This window comes from Macrosteles quadrilineatus, unplaced genomic scaffold (assembly GCF_028750875.1).
Source record: "Macrosteles quadrilineatus isolate MER2022 unplaced genomic scaffold, UCM_ALF_1.0 Scaffold_3__2_contigs__length_128488019, whole genome shotgun sequence".
NCBI classification, from domain to species: Eukaryota; Metazoa; Arthropoda; class Insecta; order Hemiptera; family Cicadellidae; genus Macrosteles; species Macrosteles quadrilineatus.
Window position 1 is genome coordinate 10,213,318 of NW_026542596.1, and position 19,379 is coordinate 10,232,696.

Below are 19,379 nucleotides of genomic sequence, written 5' to 3' on the forward strand. Positions count from 1 at the left end.
TTTAGGGTCAACATCACAGTGTGTTTAAGCTTCCAAATTTAGATCAGTAGTGAAAGTATATCACCAATCCACATGTATGTGTCCAATCCACATGTAGATTTGTTTATGTGTTTGATGTTTTGACTGTTGGTTTGGCCTGGTGATGTGATGATTACTATGTTGCCTCCTGATAGGTCACGATACTGGCCTACCTTGGCCTCGTAACACACACACACATGTTGTCTCTGTCTCTGCCTTACCCACTCTAATACATTGTCTCACTTTGCACATTATGAATCATCAGTTGCCACACCCCTTTTACATCATTGTGCTGATGATAAAACTTAGTGTTTTTGGGTTGAAGTTTGAGGATGTGTAAGAATTTTTATAGAATATTTATGTTTTAGTTTTGTTTTGGGAGAAACGATAACTTAATGACTTTAATGTTTAAATGGTTGAATCAATGTGTTGAGTACAGTTTGAAATAGTTTTTTTTTCTTTTTTTTCTCAAAACACTTTTGTGTTCAACAGTTATTAGAATATCTTTACCAAACAAATAATAACTCCTGAGTTTAAAAAAATATTTGTCAAAATTCCTTAACCCACGTTTGAGTGTACAAATTTAATTTAATTCCTATAAAACAAGCTGCTACAAAAAAACAAAAAAAACTTTAACAAAACCTCTAAATGAAAATACAATGTTATACATTTTGTATAATGAGTGGTATCATTATAGAAATACCCCCGCCGCAGCAAACCTGCAGACTAAGCGAATTTCCATTTGACTGATTTGATTTACACTGAAATGTCTACTTACAAATATAACATTTATTCCCGATTTCAATAGAATTAGTTTAACAAGTACTTAGGTTTGCTGCATCAGGGAGGGTAAAACTGTTTTTTTTTGTAAAATGTAAATAGTTAGTAAGAAATAAAAACATTTTCCAAATTTGATCAAAATATGTTCATAAACAAGCAAACTACAACAGTTTACTTATTCTCCATAAGAATAACGTGGGAATTTTAAATTTACAATTTTTTGGAATTTTCTCCGTAACCATTAGGCGCATAATAACGCTTCAATATACTAAATTATTGGTTTTTTTAAGCTCTACAAAATGGTTTGGAAAGAAATTGCTTAATTTTATGTTTTTTGGGTCAAAAATGGGAAAAACCTATTTTTACCCCATAAAACCCCCCGTAAACCCCCGTTCCCATGGTCCGATCATGCTGGATCGCGAACTCGTTCGAATAAACGTAGGTTTACACGTTTATACCAAATTTCATCAAAATCGGATTATTTTTGCTCGAGTTATCGTGCTAACGGACACATATATAAATATATATATATATATATATATGAATTTGAACGGATGGTGTTTTTTTCCTCTAGGGACCTCAAAACGAAAAAAAAAATCGGTCCCGCGTCCAGGTCTTACCATGAGTACTACGGTAATAGCTTATTCCCTATATGGGAAATTCGCTAAAAGAGACTTATTACATACATACTATTTACAATCCATCTAGACAGTTAGGAAATGTGCCTAAGACATACATTAATATTTTATATATTGACCAGATTAAATAAAACATATTTTGAATTGGATTCGGTTGAAAGAAGTTTAACGACCTCAATAGCAAGAGTGAAGGATTGCTACACAGTTTTTATCAACTGTGACACAAATGGTCTAGACATAGACCAAATTAAAGCTGATCAATGAAGGGTTGTGGCCGTGTGACGTTTGCCTTACACAGTGTCAGCCGTGATTGGGTCTTGATTGTCTGTTGTCTGTTTGTTTGTCTCATTCTATTTTCATTTTGTTAGTCATCAGCTTAATCTTATCTTACTAATATGATAAATGTGAAAGTTTGTATGTTTGTTTGTTTGTGTGTTTGAAGTTCAATCACGCATAAACCACTGGACGGATTGAGCTGAAATTTGGCATGATGATAGTTTACATTCCCGATTAACATATAGGCATATTCTTATCTCAAAAATCCTTTCGGGCTCCGCCCCAGTGGCTCTGTAATTCCCCATGTTAACCTTATGAGTATTCATATTTAAAGGGAATTAAAGAATTTAGTCAGCTGTTTCAACTAAAAAAGTTGGTTCTATGATATGGAAAAGCATTAAAAATTATAAGATTTACCAACAGGGTACAGCATTATATTTTTTTTTGCATTTATGAAAACAGCTAAAAACTGTGATTCGCAATGAGGACTGTCAAAGTAGGATTGTTTACAGTTTTGTTTATGTTGTTCATTTCATGAACAATTTGTGATATTTTGCGAATTGTTGATAATTTATTTTCCTCTATTGTTTAGGTGAAGTGGTAGAACATTATGGCTATGGTAGATGTGTAATACTATAGAATACGTTACTGTAAATTTAAAAAAACAAATGTTATCTAACTGTGTCCTCCCTTATTGCAAACGCAAAGCTTGAGTATAACTGCAATAAGCATTTTATACTTATATTCCAACCCCGTACGAAGGGCGGGTACTCTGCTAGTTCAACTATATTTTTGATATTATCAGTTATATTACAAGTGCCTTGCAACAGGAATCCATCCAAAGTCAAAACGTGCTTTAAAGCTACTAACTGACACAGAACATTATAATCAATGGTAATGCCAAAGAGTAAAGAGTATTTTAAGTTTTTCAAAATAATGCTTGTAATTTGATTTATTCTTAAAAGTTGTAAGGCAGTTATAAAAAAAAATAATGACAATCATTGAATATTAACAAATTAAATTTAAAATTTTTATGTTTACATTTTCTTCTTTAAAAAAACAATCAACATTCAAAGTTGTATATAAAAAACACCGAGCTAGAAAAAAAACTAAGCTATCAACTATTTTTTTATATTTTAAAGAATAGAAAAAATTATAATCTTATAATTCTGCATACAGAAACCACTTGATAAAATAATTTTCTTGAGCTGAACAGGGTTATTTGGAAAGCCTGTCGTGTAAAACCCAAAACAATTTTTTTAATATATGGATTAAGACAGGAACGTTTTTATTGTTTTGTAGAAAAATTACTTAAGTGTCCAGGCAATTGGTCAAACGTTTTAGTAACACATAAAGGAAAAACATAATTTAACAACAAATTTAATTTTGTTATATTTTTTGTTTCGAATTTGATGAAAGCTAATTTAAACATGTGTTCACAGCCTACGTAAATGTAACATCACGCTATGGTTTAGTATGGTACTTTTCAAAATCACACCTTGGTGTTTAACCTAAGACTTACCACTATGCAAAGTTAAGGAGCAGATATAGAAGTGGTGGAAGATCTTGGATGTTCGTGCTGTTCAAGATGGTTGCTGACTAATGATAATTGTACTAACTAGAAACCTGACTAACTGTTTAGGAATGTGCAAACTTGACCAACAGTGCTCAGAAGCTGACATTTCACTTAGTGTGGCCAAAAGGTCCTGTGCCAAAGACTAGATGAACGTCACACACACTAACAGGCTAGCTTTTTACCATAGGTGGGCTGTTGGTGAGTTATATACCCAGTCTTTTCTGCCAACAAGTCCCTTTTTCAACTCTCGACTTATTGTTTTGTGATTTTTAAACTGAACAAATAATTTTATAATAACAGTATTCACCATGAAGTGATTGCGGGAATTCAGAGTGTTTACTTGCCAAACTAGCTATTTAAAGGTAGAGTCCTAATACTTATACTTGATGATGATCAAACTAAGCTAGTCCCAGAAAAAGAATCAAGACTAGGTATGTTTATGATTTGCTGACAAAGGTCTAGAATGTGACTAAATTAGCTATTGGCATGATGGTACTGCTGTGCTTTTGGATGAGGATCATTTAACCCGTAGCAAACACAAGCTAAGTTATTATCCTTTTGAACAAACAGTTTAAGTTTCATAGTTTCTTCCTGACATGATCTGAAAAAAATTGTCCTTGCTACTTCTTTTTTACTTGTTACATTAGTGTAGTAATGGTAAAAAATAGCCAATTAGGAAGGTAGAAAGTCGCTTTACCGCATGTGCCAAGCAATTTCATGCGTCAAGTGTTTTGCTGTTGGTACATTATTTGCTAGACACAACCGACTTTAAAGTATTTAAATATTCAAAGTTATTTTGTAGGTGGTCTCTTTCCTATTCAGCTTCTTGTCTTGTAGTAATCTAACATGCAAACTACCGCTTTATTTGTAACGGCCAACAGTGTGTAAACTGTGTCATGAAGGTTCAGCAATATTTGGCGCTTATTTAATCTGACTCACGTGTCCCAGCTGATAATTTACACAAAGCTACTTCCGACCACTGTCAAGGCCTGAGGCTCAATTAAAGTATTTACGCAGTTTACTCATAGTCCTGTCCTGATAAGGTATCTTCTTTGTGGTCAAGGATGCAGTGAAAAACTGCATTGATTACATTGCTGTAATAGTCATTGTTACCTAATCCTTTTGAGGAAATGCCGCTAGAATATGAATAAACATTGTAGCGGTTGTACACCTGTTTAACAAAGGAGTGTAAACTTGAAGTAAGAAAATTCTCCATAAGTTGGCGCAAAAAAAATTTAGAAATTTTTTTTAAATTTAATAATGGAACTCCACATATTTTAAAACCGATCCCATCAGTGCACAGTAAAATAAGCATTTGGCTTAATTTTGCACACTTATCCTACTTAATTGTTTCAATTTTAGCTGTGTAACATTTAAAGCTATTTTATTTCTATAAAAATCAGAACGAGAAACCAATCAATGAAATAATTCTTTATTACAGCCTTAAAAAAGCTGGTTCTTTATCCATGATTAAAGCATAATGATATAGGACAACAAATGGGTTCCGTTTATAAATATTAAAAAGCTACTGACTTCTCAGGTTCAAACCAGTAAACCTCTGATTATCAGGGGAGCACTCTAACCACACAGCTATCCAGCTACTCGTTATAAATTATGTGGGGACTTATGTGGAAATTGGACATTTAAATAGGGCTCAAAGCTTGTTTTTGACTCAAAACCAATAATGCAACATGCTTTTACCTTTCAAAGAAAATTTTTCTTTAATACAGTTAGGTGAATTAAACACCATTGACTATATATTATAAGCCCTGTTAGCTATAAGGAAATGACACTATTCCGTTGTATGACTCATGTACACATTATGAATAAAGATTGATTTGATTTGATTTGATTTGATATACACAGAAATTAAACTATGTACTGATTTTTACCACAAACAAGATCTGTACCATAAAGAGTGATTTACCTACCTCAATCAGGTTACAATTTATTGAAAGTATCCTAATTAAAATCCATTTTCATAATAGTTTAAAAAATCTAGTAACATATCAAACATAAGAGGAGGGGGGGGAAATAAAGGAAATAACCTATTTAGTTACCATTTGTCCCTCCAAGATTATAAGCTTTAAAATGATACCTCAATAATCGTAAAAATCAGTTGAGTAGGACAAGCTAAACAGTGATGTTAAAAAGAAAACCCTTATATTATTTAGTTTATAGACTTTTTGAAGATGTTCTCTGTTGACTAAGGGGGGGGGGGGGTGAGCTCAGGAATAGAATTCAATGATTCCTGATGCTTTAAAACATTCAAATACAGGTATATTATGTCTAAACAAGCACTGTAAATCAAGCCATGTTATCTTATGTTAGATTCATATTGTAATACATTTTATAATTGATATAAGAACTATTGACAATGTTAATTATATTAATATGTTTAAAGGTAATATAGAGATTCTATTTGAATTGCGCCTCCTGTCTGTATTCTTAGGAAGACTGTACGGAAAGGTATGCCACACAGTTTGCAACACCTCATACTGACATACCCCTCAGTTACCTCAAAGTTGTGCTTCACTTTGGCAGCTATTTGTGATGATTGCTTTAAAATTTAAAAAGTTAAAAATATGTAGTTTTGAGTAGGTCTGTTTTGCTATTGCTAAGTTCACTAAAGAAAGTTGTTGTTACAGATATGAGCGACTGCTAAGGAGGGCTAAGACAGAAGACCTATCTGAGGTGTCAGGTATCGGATGTTTGTACCAGAGCGGCCATGACAGATTAGGAAGACCGGTCATTGTCTTTGTAGGGAAGTGGTTCCGCTTTAAGGAAATAAATCTTGACAAGGTAAGGAATACTTGAGATTGTTTAGCAATTCTTGTATTACCAACACATTAGGTTGTTAAATGTATTTTATTTCTTCACAATTTATGAAAGCCGTGCATATAATTGGTTCAAGTCAGTCTAATTTTTTTAGTTTTTGATCAAAAACAAACACAGGTAAATTAATCAATGATTTATTTGTTTAAGATTTGTATGTGTGAGTTGTATAAATTTCCCATGTAAGAAATAAGCTATTACCGTAGGTCTCATGGTAAGACCTATACCCGGGACCGATAGACTTTTAATTTGAAGTCCATAGAGTTGAAAAACACCATCCGTTCAAAGTCATATATGTATAATACTTGAGGATGTCAGGCAAAGTATATAATAAAGATAGTTGTTTAAATAATATTTATTTGCAATGATATATTTTGTGTAGGTTAGTAGATTAGATAGGTAAAGCAAAAACAAGGAAACAAAAGTGTAAGGTCCTATTACAGTATATGAAATTTGGTGTCTGGTACAAACATCTAAATCTATGTTTGTTTTAACATGCAGTAAAAATTGGTCTTCCCCATATTTGACCATTAAGACCTAAAATGTAACAATATCTCTCAACTATTTCGTAAGAGATCAGTCAGTCAGTTTAGTGTATTTGTTAAGCTATTCAGCTGGTCAGTGGACATATCATTGATCCAGATAGATAGATAGATGTGTTTCAGTCAGGCAATGTTTCCGCCACGCCCTCAGCTACTCACACCCCTCAGATTGATTCCCCTCCAAAATTGTTTTTCTTGTAATTTCCTTTGTGTTTCATTTCAACTCCAACTACAAGAGTGCAGCCATTCATTGCTGTTAGAATCTCCCTAGAATTGTGTGATGACAACTTCAAATGGTTTAGATACAGTTCCTCACACAAACACCATGGTCCAAATACTCTACTATTATGTATTGTTGAGAAATATATGGAAAATATTTCAGCGGGTTTTTTCTTTTAATGATTTAATACATTTTTAATGATAACCTTTAAATTTTGAAAGAAATCCCTCCAGAATAGAATATTATGTGATCTTAAGTTGGAATTGAAACGACAAACAGGCCCACTTTTATAAACGGGCAGACTGGGCATATGCCCAGGGGCGCCGGTGGTTGGGGGGTGCCCGAGGGGCGCCCTGAACCACCGCCCGCACTAGTAAGAATAGGGTTTTATCAGCCGGGATTTCAAAAATAGAATGGGTGATTTCAACTTGTAGTTAAGTGATTTTCCCTTATTGCAAAAGTAAATAAATACAACAAAATTGAAAATACTCGACCTTCAGGCTATAGGCCTACCTCGTGTAGTCAGGGAAAGGCAGGCAGCAGTGTGAACTGGGCCCACTCACTATACTATCAGAATCAGAGGCAGGGAGCCCTGCATGGTGGAAGGAAAATACATAGGTGTGCTATTCCCGTCATATGCTGGCGTCACTCAGATTGCAAACACCATTTTACCATTGAGCGCGTTCTGGGAACATGTACCGGTGCACCGGTGCAGATTAACCGGTGACTTATTCACCGGTACCGCCCGGGGCAAGAGTCTTGGTACCCCGGAACGGTTATTCACCGGTTTACGGTACACATCGGATTATAATTTACACATTCACCTACTATTTGCTTTATAATATTTAAATCAAACAAACAAACTTGCCCTCACGGAATAAAATTGAAAATTATTATTTATTACGTAATATAACCCCCTCATTGAACAAATTTTCACTCATTACGCAACATAACCTATAAAACTAATGAACATTATTCGGTGGACCCGCCATCTTGCCGTGGCTGCAAGCTGTTGTCAAAGAAACTGACCAATCAGAGGCCGCCGGTGTATTATGCACCGTACAATTTCTCCGGTGCATAAATCTTGCACCGGTGGAGGAAAAAGAGGAAATAGCTGTCTGCTAGGTTAACTCACCGGTCTCCCAGAACGTCACATTTTTTGCACCGGTGCACCGGTACATGTTCCCAGAACGCGCTCATTGAGAAAAATTATAAAAACAATAACAATCAAATCAAAACAAATATATACTTATATGGCAATACATCAGCTGATTTTTTGTTTGCGATTTGGGTGACGTCAGCAAATTACGGGAATATCACGTAGGCTAGCAGTAGTCTACAGGCATCCGGTTGACGTGCCCCTCCTCTCCCTCCCAGTCCCACCCCCATCCCCACAAGTCACAACCACCAACTACCGTGTGGCGCCAGTCCAGTACAGTACTCCTCAGTAGTCAAATCAGTCACAACACAACCTAAACTGTGACAGTCACTAGTCAGTGTTGACACTCACACTGCAGTTAGTGAACCAGTAATAAATAAATATAGAAGTGTTGATACAAGTAGGCCTATAAACAGTGGAAAATGCAAAAAAACCTAGTGGAGCCGAGAGTTGCAAGCAGTTGGTTCAAAGAAAACAAACTCAAGAAGCAGTTTTAAAGAAAGTGAAATGTACCAGTATTTCCACTGATACGGAATTTAAAACTCCCTCCCAAAACAAAACTGGTAAAAAAACACGCTAATGTTTAAATATATAGATGCATAGGCCTATAGTAGAACCATGGAAAAAACATACTCCCTTAGTAGAATCCCTTTCAATACGTGTGTAATGCAATGAACTGCACACTGTACTGTACTGAACAGTAATCAAATAACTGCGTAGTGCATTAAGCTATTGGCGCAGGGCAAGAGGCATTCGCATAGCAACTACTGTCAAGTTCATTGCACTCACCCCAACCCCCAAACCACCTACTGTGAATTTCGGCGAACTGATGAGTCAACCCCCCTTCCCTCTTCCCCTCCCTACACTGCTGTGGTCAAAACCTTTATAGTTTTATATATATATATAAGGGGGGGCGCTGCTTTTGGGTTTGCCCAGGGCGCCACTGACCCTTAACGCGGCCCTGACGACAAAAAGACAAACATCCCTCTCAGGCATGTTTAGGACAGTTTCCTTTAGTTTTATGGTGATCAGATGAATGGTTCAGTAAATGCATTACTGTACTTAAGAACAGGCATACAGACATACATTTAATTACATTCGCCTAGATTAATATTACTAAAGAGTGCATGTTATGTTGGCAGGCCTTGCTGTATCTGATATACCTGCTGGACCCCCTGGTCAAGGGAGATTATGTCATCGCTTATTTCCACACCCTCACTGGCAACTCCAACTACCCCTCCTTTGCCTGGCTGAGGGAGGTCTACAGCATCCTGCCTTACAAGTTAGTACTACTTACTGCCATCTATAGTCATTGTAACAGTTGCACATGTTGCAAAATGGTGTCTAAAGTTGCAGCTTACTAGGATTTACATTAGGCTACATCTCATACAATATTGACAGGTTTTGTTGTCTATACTTTTAATAATTCATTGAACCTACTTCCTTATAGTTTCATCTAATGTACTGCTGTGGAGATGGTCATTTGCACCAAGGCTGAAAATTAACCCTACCATGCCAACGATGTGAGATGTAACAGACTTACTGCCACTGTTATTCACATTTAAGTAAATTTATAAATATATATTGAATGTTTATTGTGGAAGCATTATTACGGAAATCGTGAGTTTTATCATGTCTATAATTCAGTTATTTTTTTTGTTTGCAGGTACAAAAAGAATTTGAAGGCATTTTATATTATTCACCCAACATTTATTTGGACTAAGGTAAAAATTGGAATAATTTATAATTACAGTAGACAATTAGTTGTATATTCAATTGAAAATAGCGTTGTGTTTCTTGTCATCACAATTAAACATTGTGTTTCATGATAAACTCAATTGGTGCAATTTGGACTCAAATAGAGTACCTAGAAAAATTAATTTGTTTGTGTGTTCTCGGCCAAATTTTTTAGCTGTCCTTGGTGGCGTAGAACAGGGCCAATGGTTATAAAATACAAATTATTGATGTACAGTAGAACCTCGCTAATCCGTACCCTACGGGACCGGGAGAATGGTCGGAACAGCAAAAAGGTCGGATTATCAGAGGAATGTGTTCATTGACATAAAGACATAGTAAAACTGTATTTTGAACAGACCGCGGTTAATCCAACATGACATAAAACAGTCATTACTAACTCATAAACAACGCCTACAGTAATACTATAAATGGAATTTAATATGGTCATTTGCATATTACATTTTTAAAATACAATTATAGTAGGCTATTGCGCAATCATGATAATTATGTTACGTTATTGACCTTGGTTTAGTTATAAAAACTGTCACGTTTAAAATCACAGGTTTCTCAAACTTTTACTAAAAACAAAAAAAATTCCAAACATTTTATAGCAAAATAAAGAACAGAACAATAGAAAGTCTAATAAGCTACTGCTAGTCATAGGCTACTGCTACGCTGTTTCAGGACAGAAGAATGTTGATAAAAACATTAGATAACACATAAAAGAAGCCTACTTATAAATTATAACAACAGTCGTAAAATACACCGATAAAATACACTGAGGTCGGATTAGCGAGGTTCTACTGTAATTGGCAGTGTGTATGGCCTATGTGTATAGAAATTTATATTTTATGTCTTACAAAAAATGTTGACAATCTTCTATCTTGTTCTAATAAATTTTGAAATGGTAATTCATGTCTGGGACTATAAAAGCTAAGAAAGAGTATATGTGAAATTTTATAAATGTAAATTGTACTGATAACGTTTTTTTTTTCAGATGATGACATGGTGGTTCACCACATTCATGGCCCCTGCTATCAAACAGAAGGTTCACTGTCTACCAGGAGTGGAGTACTTGTACAGTGCGATGAGTCCTAACCAGCTAGAGATCCCTGCCTTCATCACAGAGTATGACATGAGTGTAAGTAGAAACATACACAACTAGTGGATACTGTAGTGTAGTCAGGACTAGCAGCATGGACCTGCTAACAAACAGAAGGCTCACTGTCTACCAGGAGTGGAGTACTTGTACAGTGCGATGAGTCCTAACCAGCTAGAGATCCCTGCCTTCATCACAGAGTATGACATGAGTGTAAGTAGAAACATACACAACTAGTAGATACTGTAGTGTAGTCAGGACTAGCAGTATGGATCTGCTAACAAACAGAAGGCTCACTGTCTACCAGGAGTGGAGTACTTGTACAGTGCGATGAGTCCTAACCAGCTAGAGATCCCTGCCTTCATCACAGAGTATGACATGAGTGTAAGTAGAAACATACACAACTAGTAGATACTGTAGTGTAGTCAGGACTAGCAGCATGGACCTGCTAACAAACAGAAGGCTCACTGTCTACCAGGAGTGGAGTACTTGTACAGTGCGATGAGTCCTAACCAGCTAGAGATCCCTGCCTTCATCACAGAGTATGACATGAGTGTAAGTAGAAACATACACAACTAGTAGATACTGTAGTGTAGTCAGGACTAGCAGTGTGGACCTGCTATCAAACAGAAGGCTCACTGTCTACCAGGAGTGGAGTACTTGTACAGTGCGATGAGCCCTAACCAGCTAGAGATCCCTGCCTTCATCACAGAGTATGACATGAGTGTAAGTAGAAACATACACAACTAGTAGATACTGTAGTGTAGTCAGGACTAGCAGTATGGACCTGCTAACAAACAGAAGGCTCACTGTCTACCAGGAGTGGACTTGTACAGTGTGATGAGTCCTAACCAGCTAGAGATCCCTGCCTTCATCACAGAGTATGACATGAGTGTAAGTAGAAACATACACAACTAGTAGATACTGTAGTGTAGTCAGGACTAGCAGTGTGGACCTGCTATCAAACAGAAGGTTCACTGTCTACCAGGAGTGGAGTACTTGTACAGTGTGATGAGTCCTAACCAGCTAGAGATCCCTGCCTTCATCACAGAGTATGACATGAGTGTAAGTAGAAACATACACAACTAGTAGATACTGTAGTGTAGTCAGGACTAGCAGTGTGGACCTGCTATCAAACAGAAGGTTCACTGTCTACCAGGAGTGGAGTACTTGTACAGTGTGATGAGTCCTAACCAGCTAGAGATCCCTGCCTTCATCACAGAGTATGACATGAGTGTAAGTAGAAACATACACAACTAGTAGATACTGTAGTGTAGTCAGAACTAGCAGTATGGACCTGCTATCAAACAGAAGGCTCATTGTCTACCAGGAGTGGAGTACTTGTACAGTGCGATGAGTCCTAACCAGCTAGAGATCCCTGCCTTCATCACAGAGTATGACATGAGTGTAAGTAGAAACATACACAACTAGTAGATACTGTAGTGTAGTCAGAACTAGCAGTATGGACCTGCTATCAAACAGAAGGCTCATTGTCTACCAGGAGTGGAGTACTTGTACAGTGTGATGAGTCCTAACCAGCTAGAGATCCCTGCCTTCATCACAGAGTATGACATGAGTGTAAGTAGAAACATACACAACTAGTAGATACTGTAGTGTAGTCAGAACTAGCAGTATGGACCTGCTATCAAACAGAAGGCTCACTGTCTACCAGGAGTGGAGTACTTGTACAGTGCGATGAGCAGGGCCGTCCCTAGGGTTAGCGGCGCCCGGGGCAAATGTGGTCGTGGCGCCCCCCCCCCCCCCCCCACCCCAGGAATAGTCGCATTCACATATATTAATACTATGTTAATTAGGGATAGACGGGATTGAATTTTTAATTCGGGACGGGATTTTTCCTGTGCATAAAAAGAAAGTCTTGAGTATTGCAGTTACCAAAAAAGACAAACAAAATCAATTTTACCATTTATGGCACTGATCTATCAAAAGCGAAAAAGGGTAAAAATTTACAGGCATAGAAACTTGTAACTCGCGGTCAAAATGTCTCGCGATCACAGCGTGATCGTCGGTATGACTCGCGGTCACGGTGTTATCATCGGTATGACTCGCGGTCACGGCGTTATCATCGGTATGACTCGAGGTCACAGCGTTATCGTCAGTATGACTCGCAGTCACAGCGTGATCGTCGGTATGACTCGCAGTCACGGCGTTATCGTCGGTATGACTCGCGGTCACAGTGGAATCGTCAGTATGACTCGCGGTCATGGCGCGATCGTCGGTATGACTCGCGGTCACAGTGCAATCGTCAGTATGACTCGCGGTCACAGCGTGATCGTCGGTTTGACTCGCGGTCACGGCGTTATCATCGGTATGACTCGCGGTCACAGTGGAATCGTCAGTATGACTCGCGGTCATGGCGCGATCGTCGGTATGACTCGCGGTTACAGTGGAATCGTCAGTATGACTCGCGGTCATGGCGGAATCGTTGGTATATATGACTCGCGGTCACGGTGAAATCGTCGGTATGACTTGCGGTCACGGTGAAATCGTCGGTATGACTCACGGTCACGGCGCGGTCGTCCAAATGACTTGCGGTCACGGTGCGATCGTCGAAATGACTTCGGCTCCTGCGTTCGTGGAATTACTGTGAACATCTCTCGCGATAGCAGCGTCATTTTCACTCGCGAAGCGTCAAAATTGCCGATGATCGGATCAAATCCCGTCCCGAAGAATTCCAGAATCAAACTAAATCCCGTCCCGAAAATCGGGAATATTTTTTTCCCGAAATTTCGGGACCTGTGCGTTGATACCAGTAGCCGCTGCGCGGCGCCCGCTTAGCCGCGGCGCCCCTCCAGCCGCGGCGCCCGGGGCAGCTTGCCCCGGTTGCCCCCCCCTTCGGACGGCCCTGGCGATGAGTCCTAACCAGCTAGAGATCCCTGCCTTCATCACAGAGTATGACATGAGTAAAAGTATAAACATACACAACTAGTAGATAATGTAGTATAACCATGTTACTAATCATGTGATATCATAATTTTCACTTGTTTCCAGATCAACGGGATCCGCTACTACCACCCTGGGCCCACGACCTAGGCACCCTGCCGCAGTTAGGCCACCTACCAACAGTATTCGCTTGTGTCAACGATCAGCAAACGTCAGCGTAGAGTCGCTTCGCCTACACTCTGCGCTCGTTCTTCAATCATCGTTTGTTTGTTTGTTTACCTGTTGTGTTTGACGACGTTTGTATATTATTGTTATCAAATTGTTGATGCGTGTGCAAGTGCGAGTGTGAATGTAGTTTCTTCCAATCTCTTTATAAGTGGGAAACAATCGCATGTCCTGTCTCTGCCCTCGTGTCTTCTTCTGTCTGTATTCGGAAGGAAGATAATTCCTTTTGAGTTGGCGACGACAAGTTACTTATATTTAGTAGTTAGGGGATATTATATATTATTGTTTTTTACCCCAGTTATGATTATTACGAATATGCCGAAATATGGTGCAACTATATTTTTAACTCGATTAATATTGTACAGTTTTTTCTAACGTTTATATGATTGTTTACTGACATTATAAATTGAGAATTGTTTATATAAATTATGTTTATTTTTAATATATAGTTTATGAAGATCAATATTAATTAATCATTTTGACCTTATAATAAGACGTTTGAATATGACTAGTTTTTAAAACAGTTTACTTACTCAAGATTAATCTTGTACCTATTAAGACTTATTACTTCACTTCACAGTTCACAGAAGGCTCTCTTAACTTTCAGAGTTTTTCTAGTAATCCATTCTACAAGATTTTCGTTCCTCTTTCTATGCTTTGTGTTTATTTCCAAAGAATATTTACGTACTTTGTCGTTCAACGACCAATTTAGTAGACCTGGTTATTTATCCCATCTTCATTTTATCAGGATAAAATATTTTAGATTCTTTTACTCAAATACAATATTTTTTCAAAGGTTCAACATGAAATTGACTTGTCAATAATCAAGTTAAGGGAGTCTCTGTATCTAATCTCTCAATAATCTAAACATGAAAACTGAAATTATTGCATTTAAAACAGACAATATTCTGCACCTATGTATTTTTTTATTGCACATTGCTCTGACTAATTGTGCAGGTTCAAACCTCAAGGAAGTGATTATTTTTTTTGTTTGTTTTATTGTAATACTGAATTTTTAAAGTTAATAAATAAAGACTGTAACTCCTTAAATTTTTCTCATAGCTTTTGTTAAAATTAAATTTTTAATCTTTTGCTACTTTCAGTGGGATATTTTGTTAAATGAGTTTAGATGGGAACGTGGTGTTATCGTGTTGGTATTCTGCCTTCCTGTCAATGTCACAGCCACCTCGGCCGGTCTGTAGTTGCTCACTTGATTTTCGGCCGATTTTTGTCAGAACTTTGCCCTTTGTTTACCGCACTTTTTAGGGAAATCGCACTCAATGTAAGATGACGAGCCACTTTAGGATTGAACAGTTTACGATATTTACAACTTTGTCTTGTATGTGCATTGTCGGTAAAAGATGGCTCTCCCTTGAGATTAGTCTAAAATTTAGCGCTTTGTGTGATTTAGTATGTAGGAATTGACTAAATCGAAGGCAATCCAGTCCAAGTCGGTGTAGTGTAAGTAGCAATATTAGTTTCAAAAGTATTTTTGACCATAGTAAAACAAAACAGGAAATTAACAAATGGTATTAATAAGGCTGTGTACAATGTTTTCACATAATAGCAATTTCAGGGCAAAGTTCGCATTGTTTGTGCCATTAGCAGATGATATTTTAAGTCTTAGTATATAATGAATTAGATTATTGACACTTTTACCAAAACTTCAAGTTTTTGGATAAGAATTTGTAAATTGCCTCTACTGACATACATAGGAGCAGTATTGTGAAATCTTTTTTCTATCATTGACTTCATATATAGGGTGATTACCGAGAAACGCATGTTTTTTAAATAACGAGTACTCAGGTTATTCAGAGCTAAAAATGTATTTATAAGTGGAAAAACAGTGTACACAATATGCAATTTCAGAATAAAATTACTTGCAATTTAGCATTTAAAAATTACATCTCTAAGGTGGTGGTTAGAGAACATTGTTAATTTTACAGGTCGCATTCTGCTTGGATTCAGTGTTGAAGGTGTTCCTAAAAATTTGCTACGGATTTTGTTATCATATCTCTAGGAATGGTGTTGATTTCCTGGCAAATAGCTTCTTTAAGTTCCTGTATTGTTTTTGGTTTGTTTATGTAAACTCTACATTTCGAAAATCCCCATAGAAAGAAATCTGGAATTTTAAGACCTGGTGAGCGCTCGGCCAAGTGACACCACCAAAACGTGAGATAACTCTTTTAGGGAATGTTCGGCGAAGGAATTCCATTCTAATGCGAGCCCTATGGACTGTTGCCCCATCTTGTTGGAACCATACGTCATTACGTATCTCAACACGTTGATGGCACAGTTCCGGCAAGAAATATTCTTCCAACATTTCTAGGTACCGTTGTGGATTCACTGTCACTGCTCTGCCGTCGCGGCTAGGACTCTGAACTGTTGCAAGGCGCACTCTTTCAACTGTCTCAGGGGTACTAACTGTCCTTGCCAGTCTAGGAGGTTTCTTCTTAAGCAGAGATCCAATTGAGTTAACATTATGTATCCAACGCAATATCGTGTTACGATCAGGGATAGCACCATGCCGTGCAATGTTAAAATTCTCCATTTGCGTAATATCGACGCATGACAAACGTACGATGTTCAAGGTCCCACATCTTGGCAAAAATTGAAACTGCACACTTCCCCCTCCACAGCTAAACAACTTCCGGCCGTAACCGAACGATATTCCTTATGTACTACGAAAGTCAAAAACATGCGTTTCCCAGTAATCACCCTGTACTTAATATAAATAGACATCCTATTTATAAGTTGCCCTTTCAAGTCTGTGTTACAGAAACTCTTTAAATTACACCTGCTTACTCTGTTGGTGGCTCAATTGAGCTAATTTTATGTTTTATTTTAAAACTTTAACTTGGGAATGAAGTGTCTACTGCGCAGTAGTGAGTGTTTCAATAGTTAAAGCTTGCGTTTAACTAAACTACTTAAAGATAAAGATTTGATCTTTTATTTCATTTCTTGAACTCAGCTATGAAATCTGCAATCTAAAACATGTTAATAATCTAACTATAAGGGAGTTTTGGTAAGAGTCTTAATACAATTTTATAATAAAATAACAAACACAATCAAACTTTGTTTTAGTTTTGTTGTGATAGCCAGACTAGAATGTTAATAGATAATTTCTGGTTTGTTCTCTTTTAGCCAGCAAGTGATACAGATTAGGCTGCCTTAGTCTCTAGTACACCCTTGTTTATACATTCCTTTCAACCTTCAAAGCAGATACTTGTCACTAGAGTAATGAAATGTGCGAAACCAGTTGTTGTATGAATCTTTATAATACAACTCACCTGAAAATTACATTCTCTTGTTTTTTAACCTATCTCATCCTTTTAGTAATAAGAGATTACTTGTTTGGTATTCTTTGTTGTAAGTGTCTAAATCAGGTGGTTTATCCAGCTATAACCCTAAAGGTTTGTCTTGTTACTTAACAAACCATGATACAAACCTCCAAAGTTGACCTGTTTGGTTGACACATTTATGTTTGTTAAATTATAATTATTATTTAATTTATGTTTGTTAACAAATAATAGAAAGTAGGCCTACCTCCTTGACAAAAGACTGAAAATAAAATAATAAAATAATTTTTTTTTGAGATAACTTGCTTAACTTGCTTATTTCAGTTGTATAAAAGTTAAACTCTTGTATTAGATTCCATCTTACACTCCAAGCATCTTTTAAAAAAACTACCTAAAGCCCGCCAATCCCTTCCATTTAAATAATCAAAGTATTCAGCTTCTCTCAAAATATGTGCTCTTGGCCTAAAATATCTTATATTTTAGAATTGGGCATGCTGACGTAATGAAACACTGACTCAATTTGCCTATTGTTGCAAAGAGAGCAAATATAATTTTACCTACGACCGTTTTTTAAAGTAGCCATTTCAGACCAGTTCTTAGAATTGAAAAGTTTCACTTTACAGCTGTTTACTTTCATATCCGCATAGTTTCATTTCATATCCGCATAGTTTTCTCATATCCACACAGGTAACGGACCAATGAGGTTCAAGTATTGAGAGAAAAGAATTAAAATTGTAATGCTTCGAACGTCAACTAATCAGCTGATCAGTTGACCAATTTAATTGTTGATCCGACTTGTTCATGTTGATACTCGCGTATTCTTAATTAAGTTGGTGGAAGTCCAAAAATAAATGAAATATTTGCCAAATTGTACCTGATACAATATTATTTATGGTAAGAATGCTGCTAGCAATGTAATATTTAACGAAGTTTAACAAACACGTAATTACAGGAAATCAGCTGATTATACAACAAGTCGTTGCATCACTTTCAGTGGCAATGACAATACACGAAAACATAACCTCTCTAAAAAGTTATCATTAGTGATTGTTAGTAATTAAATCCAGATTGATAGTAATTAAAAAACGGTCGTAGGTAAAGTAGTCAGTGTACGCAACTCGCGTTAATAGTCTTTACGACACTCGTAGAAGTTTTTAAGGCACTCGCCAAGGCTCGTGCCTTAAATTTTCTACTCGTGTCGTAAAGACTCACTTAACGCAATCGTTGCGTAAACTACTATTTATTCTGCATCCAAGGTTGATAATTTAATGATATTAGCTCCGCTCTGGTCTTGATAATCCAAAAGATGAGGGAAGTGACCAAGTTATCAGTGAGCAAGGGTCTGTCACCGAGCTCTAGGTCGAGAGAGAGAGAGAGAGAGAGATTGTTGTATAGAGATTAGTTGTATGTGACAAATGTCTGCTCTTTTAACCCATTGGGGATGGAATTAATGCGCTGCTGCCTGCAGGACCCTCGGGCAGCAATTAATTTTACCGAATTTGTAGACTTATACCCTAAGTGTTTGTTGTGAACTGATGTGTCAGCTGTAGTAATAACGCCACTACGCAAAGAACTATGCAGGATTAACCTCTAGTCGGCATCCAGTTCAGATCGCAGCAATGTCAACCAGTACCGTGTGTGCGGCAGGCCTGTTATTTGTTTTATTTTCATTAATTGTAAAATGTTGTTTGTGTTGTGGGTTTCGACTATGACGACGCTACTTCAGCTGAATTTTCCACGTCTGACGATGGTATTATAATGCCGAAAAGGCCATAACTCAAGTTACAATAGTTTGGGCTGACAAAGGTTAAATACCTATTTTAATTATTATCACAGCTCAAGGGCAAAAAATGGATTTTAAAACACCTGTTGTGAGATTAGTGACTGTCATCTGTACGGTTCTTTTTCTGTTTACGCTGCAAAACGATCACATGACGCAATCCCACGTGAGCGATTCGTATTGGTGTGTTCCCTGTCATATATGGCTATTGTATTAGAGTCCTGCATGGAAACTTCCAAGAATTAAATTGTGTCGCTCCCGCTTCCCGTGTTCAGTGTGCCTTTACTCTGTAAC

At 37.1% G+C, this 19,379-nt stretch overlaps 1 protein-coding gene and 1 long non-coding RNA gene across 3 annotated transcripts in view; both read left to right on the forward strand.

The window, feature by feature from the left end:
• LOC128988612 (protein GDAP2 homolog) overlaps positions 1-10,961 on the forward strand; it is a 75,790-nt gene extending 64,829 nt beyond the window's left edge. For both annotated transcript variants that reach the window (XM_054410065.1, XM_054410064.1), the window contains 4 exons: positions 5,937-6,090; positions 9,187-9,326; positions 9,711-9,768; positions 10,779-10,961. In XM_054410065.1, the coding sequence (XP_054266040.1) occupies positions 5,937-6,090; positions 9,187-9,326; positions 9,711-9,768; positions 10,779-10,946 (520 nt within the window). In that variant the 3' untranslated portion in view covers positions 10,947-10,961. The remainder of the gene's footprint in view (positions 1-5,936; positions 6,091-9,186; positions 9,327-9,710; positions 9,769-10,778) is intronic.
• A 1,386-nt stretch (positions 10,962-12,347) lies between these two features.
• LOC128988614 (uncharacterized) lies at positions 12,348-17,306 on the forward strand. The gene is made up of 2 exons (XR_008490409.1): positions 12,348-12,458; positions 13,890-17,306. It is a non-coding gene; the product is annotated as an uncharacterized LOC128988614 (long non-coding RNA).
• The last annotated feature ends 2,073 nt before the right edge of the window (positions 17,307-19,379 follow it).